Below are 14,550 nucleotides of genomic sequence, written 5' to 3'. Positions count from 1 at the left end.
TTCAACTACTAGATGCTGACTGTACAAAATAAAATGAAATATGGTTCCATCTATGTAAATGTAATGTGAATACTTTTACTTCAAGAAAAACTGTGCCATCAGTTGACATCTCTGGTTTGCCCTGTATCAGTTCTTTTGCATTTTCTAGAAGCAGTTCAAAGTTGTACAGTATAAGTGTTTCATAGGAAAAAAACCATGCCATGAAATATTAGTATTTTTGTATTTTAAAAGCAAATCTGTCATAACTAAAGGAGCTATTTGTCCTGTGGCAACTGTCACTCTTTATACTGGAAAGAGGTGTCCTGCAAGTATATATGGAGTAGTTATATTTCAGTTAAGGTAAATAAATAATTTTAAAATATTTTTTTTAAAAAAAAAAACTCCCCTAGAAGTATCTCAAAGGTTTGCACATATGGGTAAATTATGGGTTTTGGTTAAGAGCACGCCTCTTCTAAGTCCAATTCTCTCTTCTGGAAAGAGCGTGTAGGTATCATGCAAAACCACATATACTGTTAAATAAGAATAAGGCTGAAGGAGGGAAGTGTCAGTGGAAGGCTGGGGAAGGAAGAAGCTTAAGATGAGAAAAATGGAAGCAAAAGGTAGAAAGTAGCACTGAGTTCCATATTTGGTGATGAAAAGTACAGTATGTTCAAAATTTACCAAATAAAGAAATAAAAAGTTGAGCAAGGGAAGAGAAGAGGTGCTGCAGGAAAGAGACCTACTTTTTTTTCTTTCCCTCAAGGAGCAAAGAATTCCTATTTTCCTCATCTTCTACAACCTTTCAAAGTGTGAGAGCAAATCTCCTTTGTTTTCCTGCCCTACTTGCCAAATTCTCTCTCTCTCATACAGACACACATACACACTATTCAGAAAAGGGTATGGAGAAGCACATTGGCTTCATCTCACTGCATTCATAGCCCAAGCCTGAGACAAAGCTCCTGTGATGGCATTAAGAACCCTTGCCCCTTTGACTCTTAAATATTTAAGAGATTGGAAAGCTGCTACTGCCAACTCTCTGCTCAAGACGGCGAGCCAGGTCTATGGACTTAAAACACAGGGTTTTTAATTCTTCACCCTACTCTTTTCTTCATGAGTGACAATTCTGTCAGGGATACAGAGCTGCACTTCAGGGCAGCTACTTCTCAGAAAGCTACACAGTATCTGCCTTTGATGAAGCTTACTCAGAGTAACTAACTAGAGTTAACCTTCTTTGTTTGATTAGCCTCTTCGGGAAAGGAAGTGCCTTTAATTTTGCAAAGTTATATTTATGCTTTATATTTTTGTATTAGATTTATTAAACATATAGGAAAACGCATTACTGCCTTTCTGCCAATAACAAGCTGAAGTAATGTCATTACTGAATACAAGACTGGAAAGAGAACAATGTCAATTTGATTCATATGTTTAAACCTTCCCTCGCTTTTGAAACTGTAATTACCTGGTGCATTTTCTTTAGAAGCATCTGAAGTGAGAGTTGACAGAAGAGCTTCAGACTTAAACTTCTTTTCGGGGACATGATCTGTTGCTGAGTGATGAGATGAGGGATTATGCTTTCTTTCTGTATGATAAAGAAAGGAAAAGCTTCATTAAGATAAACTTGAGGCATTTAAACACTAAGTACATAATATTAAAACCCAAGTGCACATCACTTGGCTCCACTATGAAAACCACCACCAAATTTCAGTTCAGTACTTCCATTCAACTACTTGTAGCAAATTCTGGCATCAGTTTTTGTTCTTATTAAAGGTATTTGTTGAAAATAATAATTCTATACTAGCATTTTTTAATATCCATATCAAGTCACAAACAAAAGTTGAAATAATCAACTTACTCTCTACTGGAGTGTGTGAATGTGCATGATGATTATTCAGTGGTTGAGATGGTGTATCCAGTTCCAAAGAACCTATCAATAAAAAGAGATTTTACAAATAAAAGGCCATTATAGGGTCCATACAGACAGGCCAAAATAAAGCTGCTTCGGGTCACTTTGGAGGTATGCTGTTTAAATGATGCATGCGTCCTAAGAGTCTGGAAGCCGCACCAAAGCCATGCTCCAGTCCTTAATGGGTGGCTGGGATAGTAACACCTTTGCTTTTTGTACACAAACTTTGTTTCATGCACAAACTTATTAAAATATTATATAAAATTACCTTGAGGTTCATATGAAACATAAATGAATTCTGTGTTTAGACTTGGGTCTAAGGCATGAAGCCTATGCAAATCCTGGTATTTTAGTAAATCTATATGCTGAAAATAGTGTAAAACAACATCACACATACTTACGCCTTTCCAATATTTCTGTGATACCAGCATTATCTGCTTCAAGTTCCATTTTAAATTTAGCTAATTCCTGGTCCAATTTTCTTAAGTGACGGTCAACCTGATTTAAGAATAAATTTTTAAAAGTTATGCTATTTTCCAGGCAGCTTTTTACTGTGAGAAAATTTTGAAATTATAAATAAGAAACTCGACGTAGGTGTCAAGGAGATGGGGCAAAAGGAGCGACCAGAGGCTGCTCCCACCCCAATCACTCCAGAACTGCAGCAACCGGACACCATGGTCCTGTAGCTGGACACTTCTGCAGTTCTCAATGGGCCGCCAGCAGGAGTGGGGTTTTGCCATTCTTTTTTCTGGCGGCTTCTGGCCACATTAGCCACCCTCGGAGCTGCTTCCAGCACTTTGGGGGAATGTGTGGCATAAACACCATGCCTCTGAAGTGGCCAGAAGCCACTTTATTTGGCCCATCTGCTTTGGGCCTAACATCAATTACATATATTATATGATATATAGGCCCGGTACAGACTGCCCAAAAAGGGCGGTCTGCCGGCATCTAGTTTTCCGCTGGGGGGAAACACAGCGGGCAAACCGCACAGCTTCCCACCGGTGAAAAAAGAACCCGCAAAAAGCAGGTTCTTTTTGCACCACGCTTGTGACACCCGAGTGCGCCAATGGCATACTCATGATGTCACAAGCGTGGTGCGACGTGCACATGCTATTCGTCCGTCATGTTGTAATGGCAGCGCCCGTGTAGACAGGGTGCTGCCATTTTGCCGCCACCAGTATGTAGTAGGGTTAGGGAGCGTGTGCATGGTGCGTGCTCCCTAACCCTACTGATGCTTCTGCCACGCCACATTTTGCCCGACTATACTGGGCCATACTTATGCATAACACATACACACACACAATGTATACTTATTTATACATATCGTATTTAACAACACATACGTTTACATATATAAAAGCATCACTGAGATATGCTTAACTGATTCTCTTAGCATGAAAACGTTATACCAATTTACTACAGTGAAGTTTATCCCTCTTATTTCATGGGGGTTCCAGTAAACTAAAACCTAAGAGCCAAAAATAATAGGCCTATGTAGAAACAAACTAGAATTGAATCCAGTGGCTATCTGGTGGCAGCAATACTCTAGAAAGAGTGTGAAAAGTCATGTAAGGGAATAGGGATTCAAAATGGGATTATGATGAGTGGTGGTTAACTGTGAGACCTCCAAAGTGTGATTATTACATATACAAACTCATTACTGGCAGTGCCTCACCATTTACACTTGTCCCTCATTTTGTTTGGAAGGCCAATTCAGAGATATTTACAGTAAATTTGTCATCTTGAGATTAGGGAAGCTGAAGAACTGCTTCTCTCTTATCTTTTTCACAAGGCCTTTTTCATGGGCCTCTTTCAAGTGCAATGTGGCAGGGAAAACAAAGGGATTATATTCTAACTGGGGAATGCTCTCCCCGGAAGCATGTGTTTGATGTAATGTTAGGGCCACATGAAAGCCTTTATAGTTTGCAATTTTTTTCAATCTCTTTTACTTTTAACCTGTTTTCACCTGTGCAGCTCTTTTATGTTGTACTTTTACAGTTACAGATTTTTAAAATCCTTTTATTCTGAACCACTAAGAATGTTGTTACAGGACACCCTAAAAATACTAAATACAACTGCATGGCTCTCACTTCTAAGTTATTAAGAATAACACTGTAGTGCATGTACACTAAAGAGATTTAAGCTGTTATATATCAACTGGACAAAACTCAAAGGTAGTGTAATATAAAATCTAATGAATACTATATGTTCTGGAACCTTTCAGTATATGATGGTTACAACATATAGCTACAATCAAAACACTATGCGCTTAGATCTGTGTGGCCAAAAAGACAGAAATTGTTTCACAAAGTATAGCCATCCCTGAAGATTATGACAATCTATTTATGACAATTTACTTTCGAAATAGAGTTGAGGGGCTTGCAAAACAAGAATCTGTATGAATGAGAGTCTGCTATGCAATGCTTTAGAAAGTCAAAAACTCTGGGGTGCTTCAAAGATTGAATCTTTGCTTACCACACTGAGATCTTAATAAATTAGAAAAATAAGATTGTCTTTGCACTTCTGAATTCTAGTTCTTTATAGCTGTCTCTAAGATATACTAAAAATCTTCTTTAAAAGCAAAACCCAAGGTCAAAAAGAGAATTATCATTATTCATTGCACTGCCTTATTCATTTGCAATATTTTAGCAAAATACCTTTTACAGATAGACAAATGTGTTCTAAAAATGAATATTTATGTTTTGAAAATAAAGAAGTCCAGTATCTTAATTAGTTCTAAATTCTCTGCTGTACTTACTAAGTCATAAATCTGATTAGCCAGCTGTACTTTTTCATCTGCATCTTCCAGGGCTTTATAATAATCCTGTATGGGGAAAAATAACAACAACAAAAAAAGCATCTTTGAATACCTTTTTAGTTATTATTGCAAATTAATAAAGACCAAGTAAAGTTAGTTAAATTTGCCTAATCATCAACAGCCATTCAGTGTTCTGTTTGCCTCCAACCTCTAACAAAATAAAGTCACTAAACAAAAATGGAACTTATGGACACTTTGAAAGCTGAACTACTGTCTCCATCTCTTTCCCATTCTTTTTAAACATAGCAAGGAAAGTCTATTTAGAGAGCCATACTCTTTCTCAATTGTAATTGTGTCATTAGAATAAAAGCAGAGGTGCACATTTAGAACATAAGGAGACTGAGAAGCATTTCAAAAGAGAATGGGTATATATACAAAGATACAATTCATTGCAGGGTTATCCTCTAAAACTGAAACTTTAGAATGAATGTTGTTGCACATATTCAGGACACTCTGCACTTTGTGCATCAGGACATTATGCTCAGTTCAAAGCTTCGGAGCTTTGTTTGTTTTTATTAGAATCTGCCTTATTCTTACCTTTTTAATTGAAGTCATTTGTTCTTCTCTCCAGTCTTGTTTGTTTTTCTTTGCATTCATAAAAAATTCATTTACTCTTTGCTCCAGTTGATCCATTGCATCTTAAATAAACAGAATATTAAAGTGCGTTCATTCATCTTCCATAAATATGCAATGGGTTATAAAAGAATAACAGAAGTAGATAAATATACTTAAGGGGAATGAACGCCTGTGTGTTTATGCTTTGTAATTCAGCTTTTCTATTAATCCCACTTTAGGATCTGTGACACAAATAGCAGAATCTCAAGTATCTTTTCTCAGAAACAAGTCTCACGGAGTTCAGTGACATTTTAGTCCAAAATTAGCATGGATAAGATACGTCTGGAAACAGGTTCTATCTGTGGTACTGAATTTAGGCCAGATCTGTCTGTCCCTTTACTACAGGGTGCGAGATGAATCCGTGGAACAGAGCCAACATAACCTGGGAGTATGCAGTGAGGCTAGGTTCTGATTATGCATGTACTGTATAGGTTTGATCTGTGGAACTCCAAACCAATGCCAGCTTAAGTGGGAACAATTCTACTGAGTGCAGTAGGTCAATATACAAGGGGATGCAGTATCAAACTATTGCAGATTTGATTAAAATGTCCTCTCTAGGAATATCTAGGTCCTCCAGTGCAACTCTATGGCCAACTTTAACTAAAAGTTGCACTGAAAGACCTAAAGATTCCTAGAGAGGACACTCTACTACTAGGCCTTTGTAGCTCCTCCAGGGCAGTTCTATGGTCAGTCTCTGTCAGACATTGACCAGAGTTGCACTGGAGGACCTAGAGATCCTAGAGAGGGGTCCTCTTGGGTAAAAACATGTTGTTTTTTGTTATTTGTGGTTCCCCCCCCATATTCACGGGAGTCTTATGCCCCTAACCCTAGCGATTATGGAGGGACAAGTGTATTATATATTGTGCATACATGTATCTATAAAATTATATGTGTAATTATACAATATATAATATTGTATATATTATACATTTCAGCACTTATTAAGAAAGATATTTAGTATTTGTTTTTATATATAACATACTATATGTAGAGTGCCAATATGGTGTAGCGGTTTGAGCACTGGGCTATGACTCTGGAGACCAGGGTTCGAATCCCGGCTCAGCTCAGCCATAAAAACCCTGTAGGCGACCTTGGGCAAACCACACTCTCTCAGCCTCAAGACGACGGCGATGGCAAAAAAAACCTCTGGACAAATATCGACAGAAGTCACCAGATGCCGGAAATGTCACAAAACAACAATGGCATATTATATGTATATGTGTAAAATAAAAATGCATCTGAGGAGCTAGGCTGAAGTCTAAGAAAGCTCAGGCGGCCAACCTCTTTATTTCACTTAGTCTCAAAGGTGCTACAAGATCTCTCTAGTCTTAAAAGGTGCATATATATATAATGGAAACGATATATAAGCATCTTTTAAGAATCATATTATGTATTTTTTATATAACTCATTGTATGTAGTGAGCGGTTTGAGCACTGGACTGTGACTCTGGAGACCAGGGTTCGAATCCCGGCTCAGCCATGGAAACGATATATAAGCATCTTTTAAGCCTGATTTTTGCATGACACCTGGAGAAATACATAATAAAAACCTATTTCCCTTTCTCCTTTCCATGCTGCAATGCATTCAGAGCTACTACTGTCCTGACTTTGCGCTCATTGCCACTTTTGAGGAAGCAAGCCAAGTTCCCCTCCTACTGGATGTTGTTTGTTTTTTTACAACGCTCCAGCTGGGACTCGAACCCTCGCCTCTCAAGGTTCCTAAACCCAGCGCCTAACTCGCTGCGCCACGCTGACTCTCGAAAGCAGATCGCTTCCTATTCGGTCTCTAATCCCGAGGGGCGGGGCTAGTGCCTCCGATCGCCACGCCCACGGCCCCAACGGACTCACGTACTCTGCACCTGCAGGTCCATCTCGCGCATCTCAGTGAACCTGTCGCGGAGGTCCATGGGAAGTTGTTCAATCACTGAGGAGAGGGGAGGGAGAAAGAGCGTGTCAGTCAAAAAAGGGGGAGGAGCAAGTGGGCGGAGCCTCCGCTCGCGCGCCGAGTCCCCCCTCCCTTCGGGCCTAGCGCCACCGCCAAACACCCCCCCCCCCCCTCGCTTTCCTTTAAGCACTCACTTTCGAGGTAGTCCTCCAGGTACAACATGGCGGCGGCTGCGGCGGCGAGGCCCGTGGCTTAAGAAAGGCGCCTCGGTTTGTTTCTGAGGCGGGCGAGGCGGGGGGAGGAGGTTGGGTGGGGTGTTTAAAAAAAAAACACCGCCTCGTCTCTTCCAATATGGCGCCGGCACCGCCAACAGCACCCGCCGCTCGACTCAGAGAAAACAACATTGGCGGCTCAGAGCGCTCGCTTCGGCCGCCGCGCGATTGGCTTTCGGGCCTCTGACGTCACGTGCGGCTCGAACCCACCGCGCAGGGCTTTCTGGGAAACGTAGTTCTTTTTTCCCAGGGAGGGCTAGAATGCGTAGTAGTAGGCGATTCATCTTATTTCCTAGCTGGAAGGAAGCTAGCTGTGGGTCTCTTATGGATTCGTGGCTGAGGAGATTGCATCTACACTGGGGAAATAACCCGGTTTGGGTGGCTGAAGGCTATGGAATTCTGGGAGTTGCAGTTTGTTGTGGGCCCACCTGTTATTATTATTAATAATAATATTTTAATAATATTACGATTTATATAATAAATAATAATAATATACTGTATTTAATATATTTATTATAATAAATAAATAAAATAATTATGATAAATAAAATATTTTATTTTCAATAGTTTAATAATTTAATAATTTATTATAATTTATATAATAAATTATAATATATTTTTATATTTATTATAATAAATAAAATATGATACATAAAATAATATTTTATTTTTAATATTGTAATAATAATTTATTATAATTTATATAATAATACATTTTATATATTATTATAATAAATAAATAATAAATTATTATAATAAATAAAATAATTAAAAATTATAAAAATTATTCACATTCCACCTCTCCTGACGGATTGAGGCGGCTTATGTCAATAAAGTTCATACCTCATTTAAATCTTCCCTCTTAAAATGACACATAATACTTCATTAGCAATAATAATAATAATAATAAATACATAATGAGATATCTTGGCGATAGGGCCCAGGTCTAAACACACACACAAAATCATTTATGTTTCATAAACACCATTATAGGCATATACTGTAGTTTCAGTTTTAGAGGACAATCCTGCAATGAACTGTATCTTTGTATATACACTGGTCCCCCGGGTTACGAAATACCCAGGTTACGAAATTTTCGGGATACGAAAAAATCCCATAGGGATTTATTGTTTCGGCTTACGAAGGTTTTTTCGGGTTACGAAAAAACCCCGGCGCTGTTTTAAATGGAGCCGCGGCACAGCCGCGGCTTTTTCCCCATTAGCGCCTATGGGCTATTCGGCTTACGAAGTATCCCGGGTTACGAAAGCGGCGGCGGAACGAATTAATTTCGTAACCCGGGGTACCAGTGTACTATATACACATCCCCTTTTGGAAATGGTTCAGTCTCATTATTGCTATTCAGAATGTCCTAAAAGTGCACCTCTTCCTTTTATTCTAATGACACAGTTTCCAGTGAGGAAGAGTATGGCATTGCGAACAGAATTTCCTTGCCATGTTTTAAAAGAATGGGGGAGAGATGGAGATAACAGTTCAGCTTTCAAAGTAGTGGTTTGTGTATACCGAACCATCAGAAAGCAGATGTGTCACTACCTTATTGTTATGTACCACTTTGTTTCTCTTGGTAAGCCGACCCTATCGCAGGGTTTTCTTGGCAGGTTTCTTCAGAGCAGGGTTGACATTGCTGTTCTCTTGAGGCTGAGAGAGTGTGACTCACCCACGGCCACCCAGTAGGCGTCCATGGCAAAGGTGGGATTCAAACCCTGGCCTAGAAGATCTCTCTGCATACTGATTCTGCAGACTAACACGGCTATAACTTTGAATTCCTCCTTAACAGTTTTGTAAGAAAAAGTACAAAGAAGAAGTGGGAAAATACAGGGAATTTACAGGTAGAAGATATCATGAATGATGATATAATGAAGATAGTGTATGGAAGCACCCCAGTTCAGCTACAAGTCTTAAGTCCCATGGTGCTTCCAGACAAGTGTTTTATTCAGCAGCCAATCAAAGGTTACAAGAGGTCCAGACATCTTCTGTTTTCAGTTCTTTTTTGCTATTTTCATCTCTGTCCATGCCATAAATGTCTTAAAGAGAAAAGAGGACATAAACCTGCACAATGTCCTTTAACTGTGAATTGTAGGGCAGCCCCACTGTAATAGGTTTACACCAAGTAAGCATGCAAGATTTAGTAGCGTTCAAACTGATTTATATTTCTGGAAGCCTACGGATAATCTGCACCATAAGATTGCAGCAATGCGGCTCCCATCAATCCTACCTGCATAAGCAGTGGTTAAGGGATGATGGGAGTTGCAAGTGACAATTCCCCCCACTTCCCCACTGTTGACAAGAGAAGGGTTTACACTGAAGATATATTTCATCATGAAAAAAATCCATAGTGCATACACACTGGAAGGTAAAACAAAGTGCTACTGTAGTGCAGCCCTCCCCAGCTGTGGCCCTTGAGATATGTTGGGACTTGAATTATCACCATCCTCAACCACTATGGACATCAGGTTAAGGTAGACTGGTGTATGACAAGCTGTTTTTTCTCTTTTTTACACAAAATTCAGAGAGTTCCCTTGCTCCTTGTTTTCAAAGAGCATACAATTACGTCTTTTGGATTCTTTGATACCTCTCCTGATGTACTAATGCACAATTTCGAAGTCATTTCACTCAGTCCTTTAGTGCGCACACAACCCAACTCAGCACGAAAGCTTCTGTTTCTCATTTTGTGATACATTAGATATATAACCACCATTCTATGGGAAAGAACAGGTACTCTTCCTTTTGTTTTGAAAAGGTTTCTGTATCATCTCCTTTTTTCCCCATGCTCATCCAATGCTCAACTGTCGTGTCGCCCATCAATTTGGTTCCTGCTAGATTTTCTTTTCCTCTATGATGAAAGCATACTGGAGTACTGCTACTGCTATTACAAGTGGGCAAGTACTCTCTTTTGTTCCCTTGAAGTGTTTGCATTACTTCCCAGTAGATTTTCACTGTTAGAGACTGGTGCGTCTGATGACAATCCAGAAATCTAATTTCTTCATGCCTTGTCTCTAAATTTTCAGAGCATTGGCACTGCATCTAGAGACGTGCTGCCCATAACTATCTTCTCTGTCTTGTTTTCTGCCAGTCTGGTCCTTGTCAGCTTTCTGTTCTTTTTGGCATAGTTTCCCCCCCACCAGCCTTTCCACCCCTTCTTCCCTTGTAGACTTACCAAATATTTGTTGATCCAGTCTGAATCCTGTCTGTGTAATTAATGTTTCTGTTTTGTCATTATGTTCCTATTTGATTATTCACAAGCTGTAGTTGCTTGTTGATAGCTTTTCCCCCACCTGGGAGCACCAATTATTGTTTCAGTACACTTTTAGTTAAAGATCCAGATTTGTGTGCATAAGGAAACACGTGTAAACAGAGAAGGGTAGTAACAAAATCACGGGAGACATGCTGCACAAGCAAAAACTGTTGAGTAGGAATGGAAAACTTGAGACCTCCAGATGTTGGACCTCAACTTGCAACATCCCTCATCACCGCGATGGCTAGAAATGAAGGGATTTGCAGTCCAACAACATCTAGAGGGCCATACTTTGCTGATGTTGTGGTAGTACAGGTATATTCCTACATGCTTTAATCCATGTGCCTGGGAACCTTGTTGACCCAAGTCAACAAGGTCTCTACATGGGTACCAAATATATGTGCATACAGTAACATCGAACTTTCACCTCCACTGAGAAAACACCAATAATGTATCTATGTCAAGCACACAACTGAAAGAGAAATTTAAAAAGATGATTTCAGTTTAGTCTGTGGTAGTGTACTGGGATTCTTAAAGCCTGGACTTTCTCTCACTAAGTCCACTGGCTTGACAGAGCAGAGAAAACAACAGGACTCAGAAGGCTGAGAATCCAAATTCCTTTAATGCCGGCAAAAGTCCTCCGTGGAAATCAAGTTTCCAAATATACCAAGGCCACAAAACCAAAGAAAATGGCTGTTCATATAGGTAATTTCAACAATGAGGTCCCTAACAATGTATTCTATTGGCTGGTTCAAAGTGCAAACGTACAAATCTTTCTTACAATCAGGACACAATTGTGACTATATTAAAATACATTTTAGGCTCACTTGAAATATTGCATCACTCTGTTATTTCCTTCATCCAAGGATATTGTTCCTAATTGTTTTGGCTTTCAAAGCAAGCTAGTCGCCTTGATGCTTGCAAAGGTCAACTTGTTCTCTAAACATCTTACTGCAAATCCTGTTCAGCATTTTCTCTCTCGCACACACACAACCTTGACTCCAGAAAGCTCATTCCTATATCCATAGTACAACCATTTCTATAAATCTATAGTAGGGATTTTAATATTAAAAATTCATTTATCTCAGTAGGATCCGGTCAACCAACCAACTTGACACAATACTTTGAATAATACTGTACAAAATACTGGCAGTCCTCTATCCCTGACCCAGTCTGACTTCTCATTTTCATTCTTCTTTCCTGTTTTTTATTAAAATATTTTTCATAATACTTAATTATGTCAGACAAATTTGTTTGTTTTGATTTCTATTACACAGGATGCATGCTTGTATACAGAGTAACAGCAACAAAATCTTCAAGATATGTGTGCATATGTGACCTACATCAAATGGGTAGTCGAACCCCATTGACTCAATAGGATTTATGTATATTGTTGATTTACCACTCGACAGTTAATTCAGTTGGGTCTATTCTAGTTAGGACTAGCAGCTGGATTTCAGCAATTATCCTTAACTGAAACACTTTCAAGTAGTCTATTGTGTCTTTCCCCCTCACACTGTAGAGTCGCCATCTCCCTAGCTGCTTTTACAGAGCCATAAAGAATAATGGCACCATTAATGCAGTTCTCAGTTCCAGGAGGCTCACACAAGACAAAATTTCTATGTGTGTTTCATATTTTGCTGCGTGGAGACATGCATGGGGAACCTATGATCAAAGTCCAACTTTCCAGGGAATGCATATGCAGTGCATATGTATTCCTAAGGAGTCACCCAAGCAAAGGTAGTCAAGGATGTTTTGTCTTGTGTAAAGCTAGCACTTTAATAGTTAAGAATATAACATGTGAGCTTGTTTTACAATAAAAACACCATTTCCCCCTATTCATTATTGGCTTTTTGTGTCTCTTTGGTTGGTCTAATAAAAGTATTACTTCAGTATGAATATTGACCTCACATAAGAAGCTGGCTGTGGAGAGCAGTGCTGACCCAGGTCATTGCATTCCTGCCTTTCAACAAGACCCTTCTAGCACTCCCTGTTGTGCAGCTCAGCACTGAACCAGAAACATAGATGTGCTTTAAGGAGGATGATTTAAAGTTGGCTGCATTGAATGTGTAAAGTGAAACACTTCATATACTGAAAATGACCCCCTGTGATGCTGCAGTGCTGCCTAATTTCATTTGCACTGAGGCAGCAGCTCAGGTTGTTGGTTTGGGGCCAAGACAAGAACTACATGAGTTAAACACTGAGGGATATGTAACTTAAAAATATGTACAATACTTTTAGATGTTGCCAAGCTATGTTGGTTTGTAAGAGCATTTAAGATAGGTTAACTTAACAGCACCAGATCCTGCCTGATCTTGGAAGTTATGCAAGGTTGGCCCCAGTACTTGGATGGGAGACCGCCAATGAATAACAGGTGCTATAGGCTTTATTTCAGAGGATGGAACTGGCAAACCACCTTTGTATTCCTTCCCAATGAAAAGCCTATGAAATTCACAGGGCTGACATCAGTCAGGTGACTTGCAGGCACATATACACACACAAATCTGCTAGCAGACGTACTTTGAAAATCATTTTCAAGATTTGAAGAAATGACAATTTTATATTAAACCCAAAGAACATTATTAAAAAGGGGGGGGGGGGATGAGCTGGAATGGTCATATCATCAGTTGTTTTAGGCAGTCATCATTTTTTCTTTGATATATTGCAAAATAACAGTAATGTATTTTTGCATTTTTCAGTGTGTCAAATGATTTATTTGAATAGTGAGTAAAGGGGTGGGAGATGCTATTTGTCTTCAGCGTTGAAATCCTGTCTGACTCAAATAATTATATCTTCATCTCTATGTTAACCTTCATCCTCTATTTGGTCTGTTGAAATTACATGACTTTGGCTGTGCCTTACAGGCTACAGGATGAGAATACTGTAGTAGTTAAACTGTTGAACTGCTAGGGTGGGAATTTTAATGACAGTCAAAGTGGGAAGCCACACCAGGAAAGAAACCTAAAACTTTGCTTAGATAGGCTTCTATACTGAGCTGTGTCCAAAGATATGGATAGAATCAATGGCTGTAGCAGTATTGTAATATAGTAAAAAATGGTAGCACTCTCATAGAGCTCATGAGAGATGATTGTGGACATGAGTTGTAGTCTACCCAGACTTCTTGGTTACAACAAACTGATTAAAGGGAGATCACAGGGATTTGGCGCAGACCCATTTACCAACTACCAGTGTCCTGAGAAAAGGAGACAAGAGGAAGGAAAAAAAATATTCAGACCAGAGCACAGATGGTGCTGAGGGGATCAAAAGAGCTGACTACAGCTGCATTTCTAGAGCCTATTTGAGGCTCAAACGCCACTTCCATCTTTTAATAGTAAGAACTTAAAAGAAAAAACCCACACAACTTTTTTGGTAACCCAAGGTGATTGGGAAACATATAAGCCCCTTTCTTGAGCAACTACCTTTGAAAGCAGATTATCTGGATATATATTACAGACGGGAAGAAATCATGAAATACTAGTGGCCCTGATGGTGCATCAATGCTTGTACTGCAGCCACTCACTCACAAACCACAAGGTTATGAGTTCAATCCTGCAGGGTTCCAGGGTCAACTCAGCCTTGTATCCTTCCACAGGACGCTAAAATGAGTACCCAGCTTGTTGGGGGCACATGGCTTGCACATTGCAAACTGCTTAGGGAGTGCTTAAGTGCACTGATAAGTGGTATAAAAATGTGCTTGCTATTGCTAGTCTCTCAGAAAGACTTAAAAAAATATAATACAGTACTGGATCCAGAAAGTTCAGACAGGATTTCTTCTGAACAGATGGATGAGAGAAAATGTTAGACTAGTGATTGATGTGACTAAAT

General features: G+C 39.3%; 1 protein-coding gene across 2 annotated transcripts in view; it reads right to left on the bottom strand.

Moving 5' to 3' along the window:
- The window catches only part of ING3 (inhibitor of growth family member 3), a 14,647-nt gene extending 7,060 nt beyond the window's left edge, over nt 1-7,587 (bottom strand). Inside the window, exons 1-7 of one of the 2 annotated variants that reach the window (XM_042469524.1) lie at nt 7,395-7,587; nt 7,168-7,239; nt 5,238-5,338; nt 4,641-4,706; nt 2,284-2,380; nt 1,832-1,903; nt 1,439-1,558 (exon numbers count right to left, since the gene is read on the bottom strand). In XM_042469524.1, the coding sequence (XP_042325458.1) occupies nt 1,439-1,558; nt 1,832-1,903; nt 2,284-2,380; nt 4,641-4,706; nt 5,238-5,338; nt 7,168-7,239; nt 7,395-7,422 (556 nt within the window). In that variant the 5' untranslated portion in view covers nt 7,423-7,587. The remainder of the gene's footprint in view (nt 1-1,438; nt 1,559-1,831; nt 1,904-2,283; nt 2,381-4,640; nt 4,707-5,237; nt 5,339-7,167; nt 7,240-7,394) is intronic. The other variant, XM_042469523.1, reaches the window with a different exon arrangement.
- Nucleotides 7,588-14,550: the final 6,963 nt, after the last annotated feature.

This window comes from Sceloporus undulatus, chromosome 5, assembly GCF_019175285.1.
Source record: "Sceloporus undulatus isolate JIND9_A2432 ecotype Alabama chromosome 5, SceUnd_v1.1, whole genome shotgun sequence".
Lineage (NCBI taxonomy): Eukaryota > Metazoa > Chordata > Lepidosauria > Squamata > Phrynosomatidae > Sceloporus > Sceloporus undulatus.
Note: the sequence above shows the minus strand (reverse complement) of the source record. Positions and strands in the feature narration are given on the sequence as shown.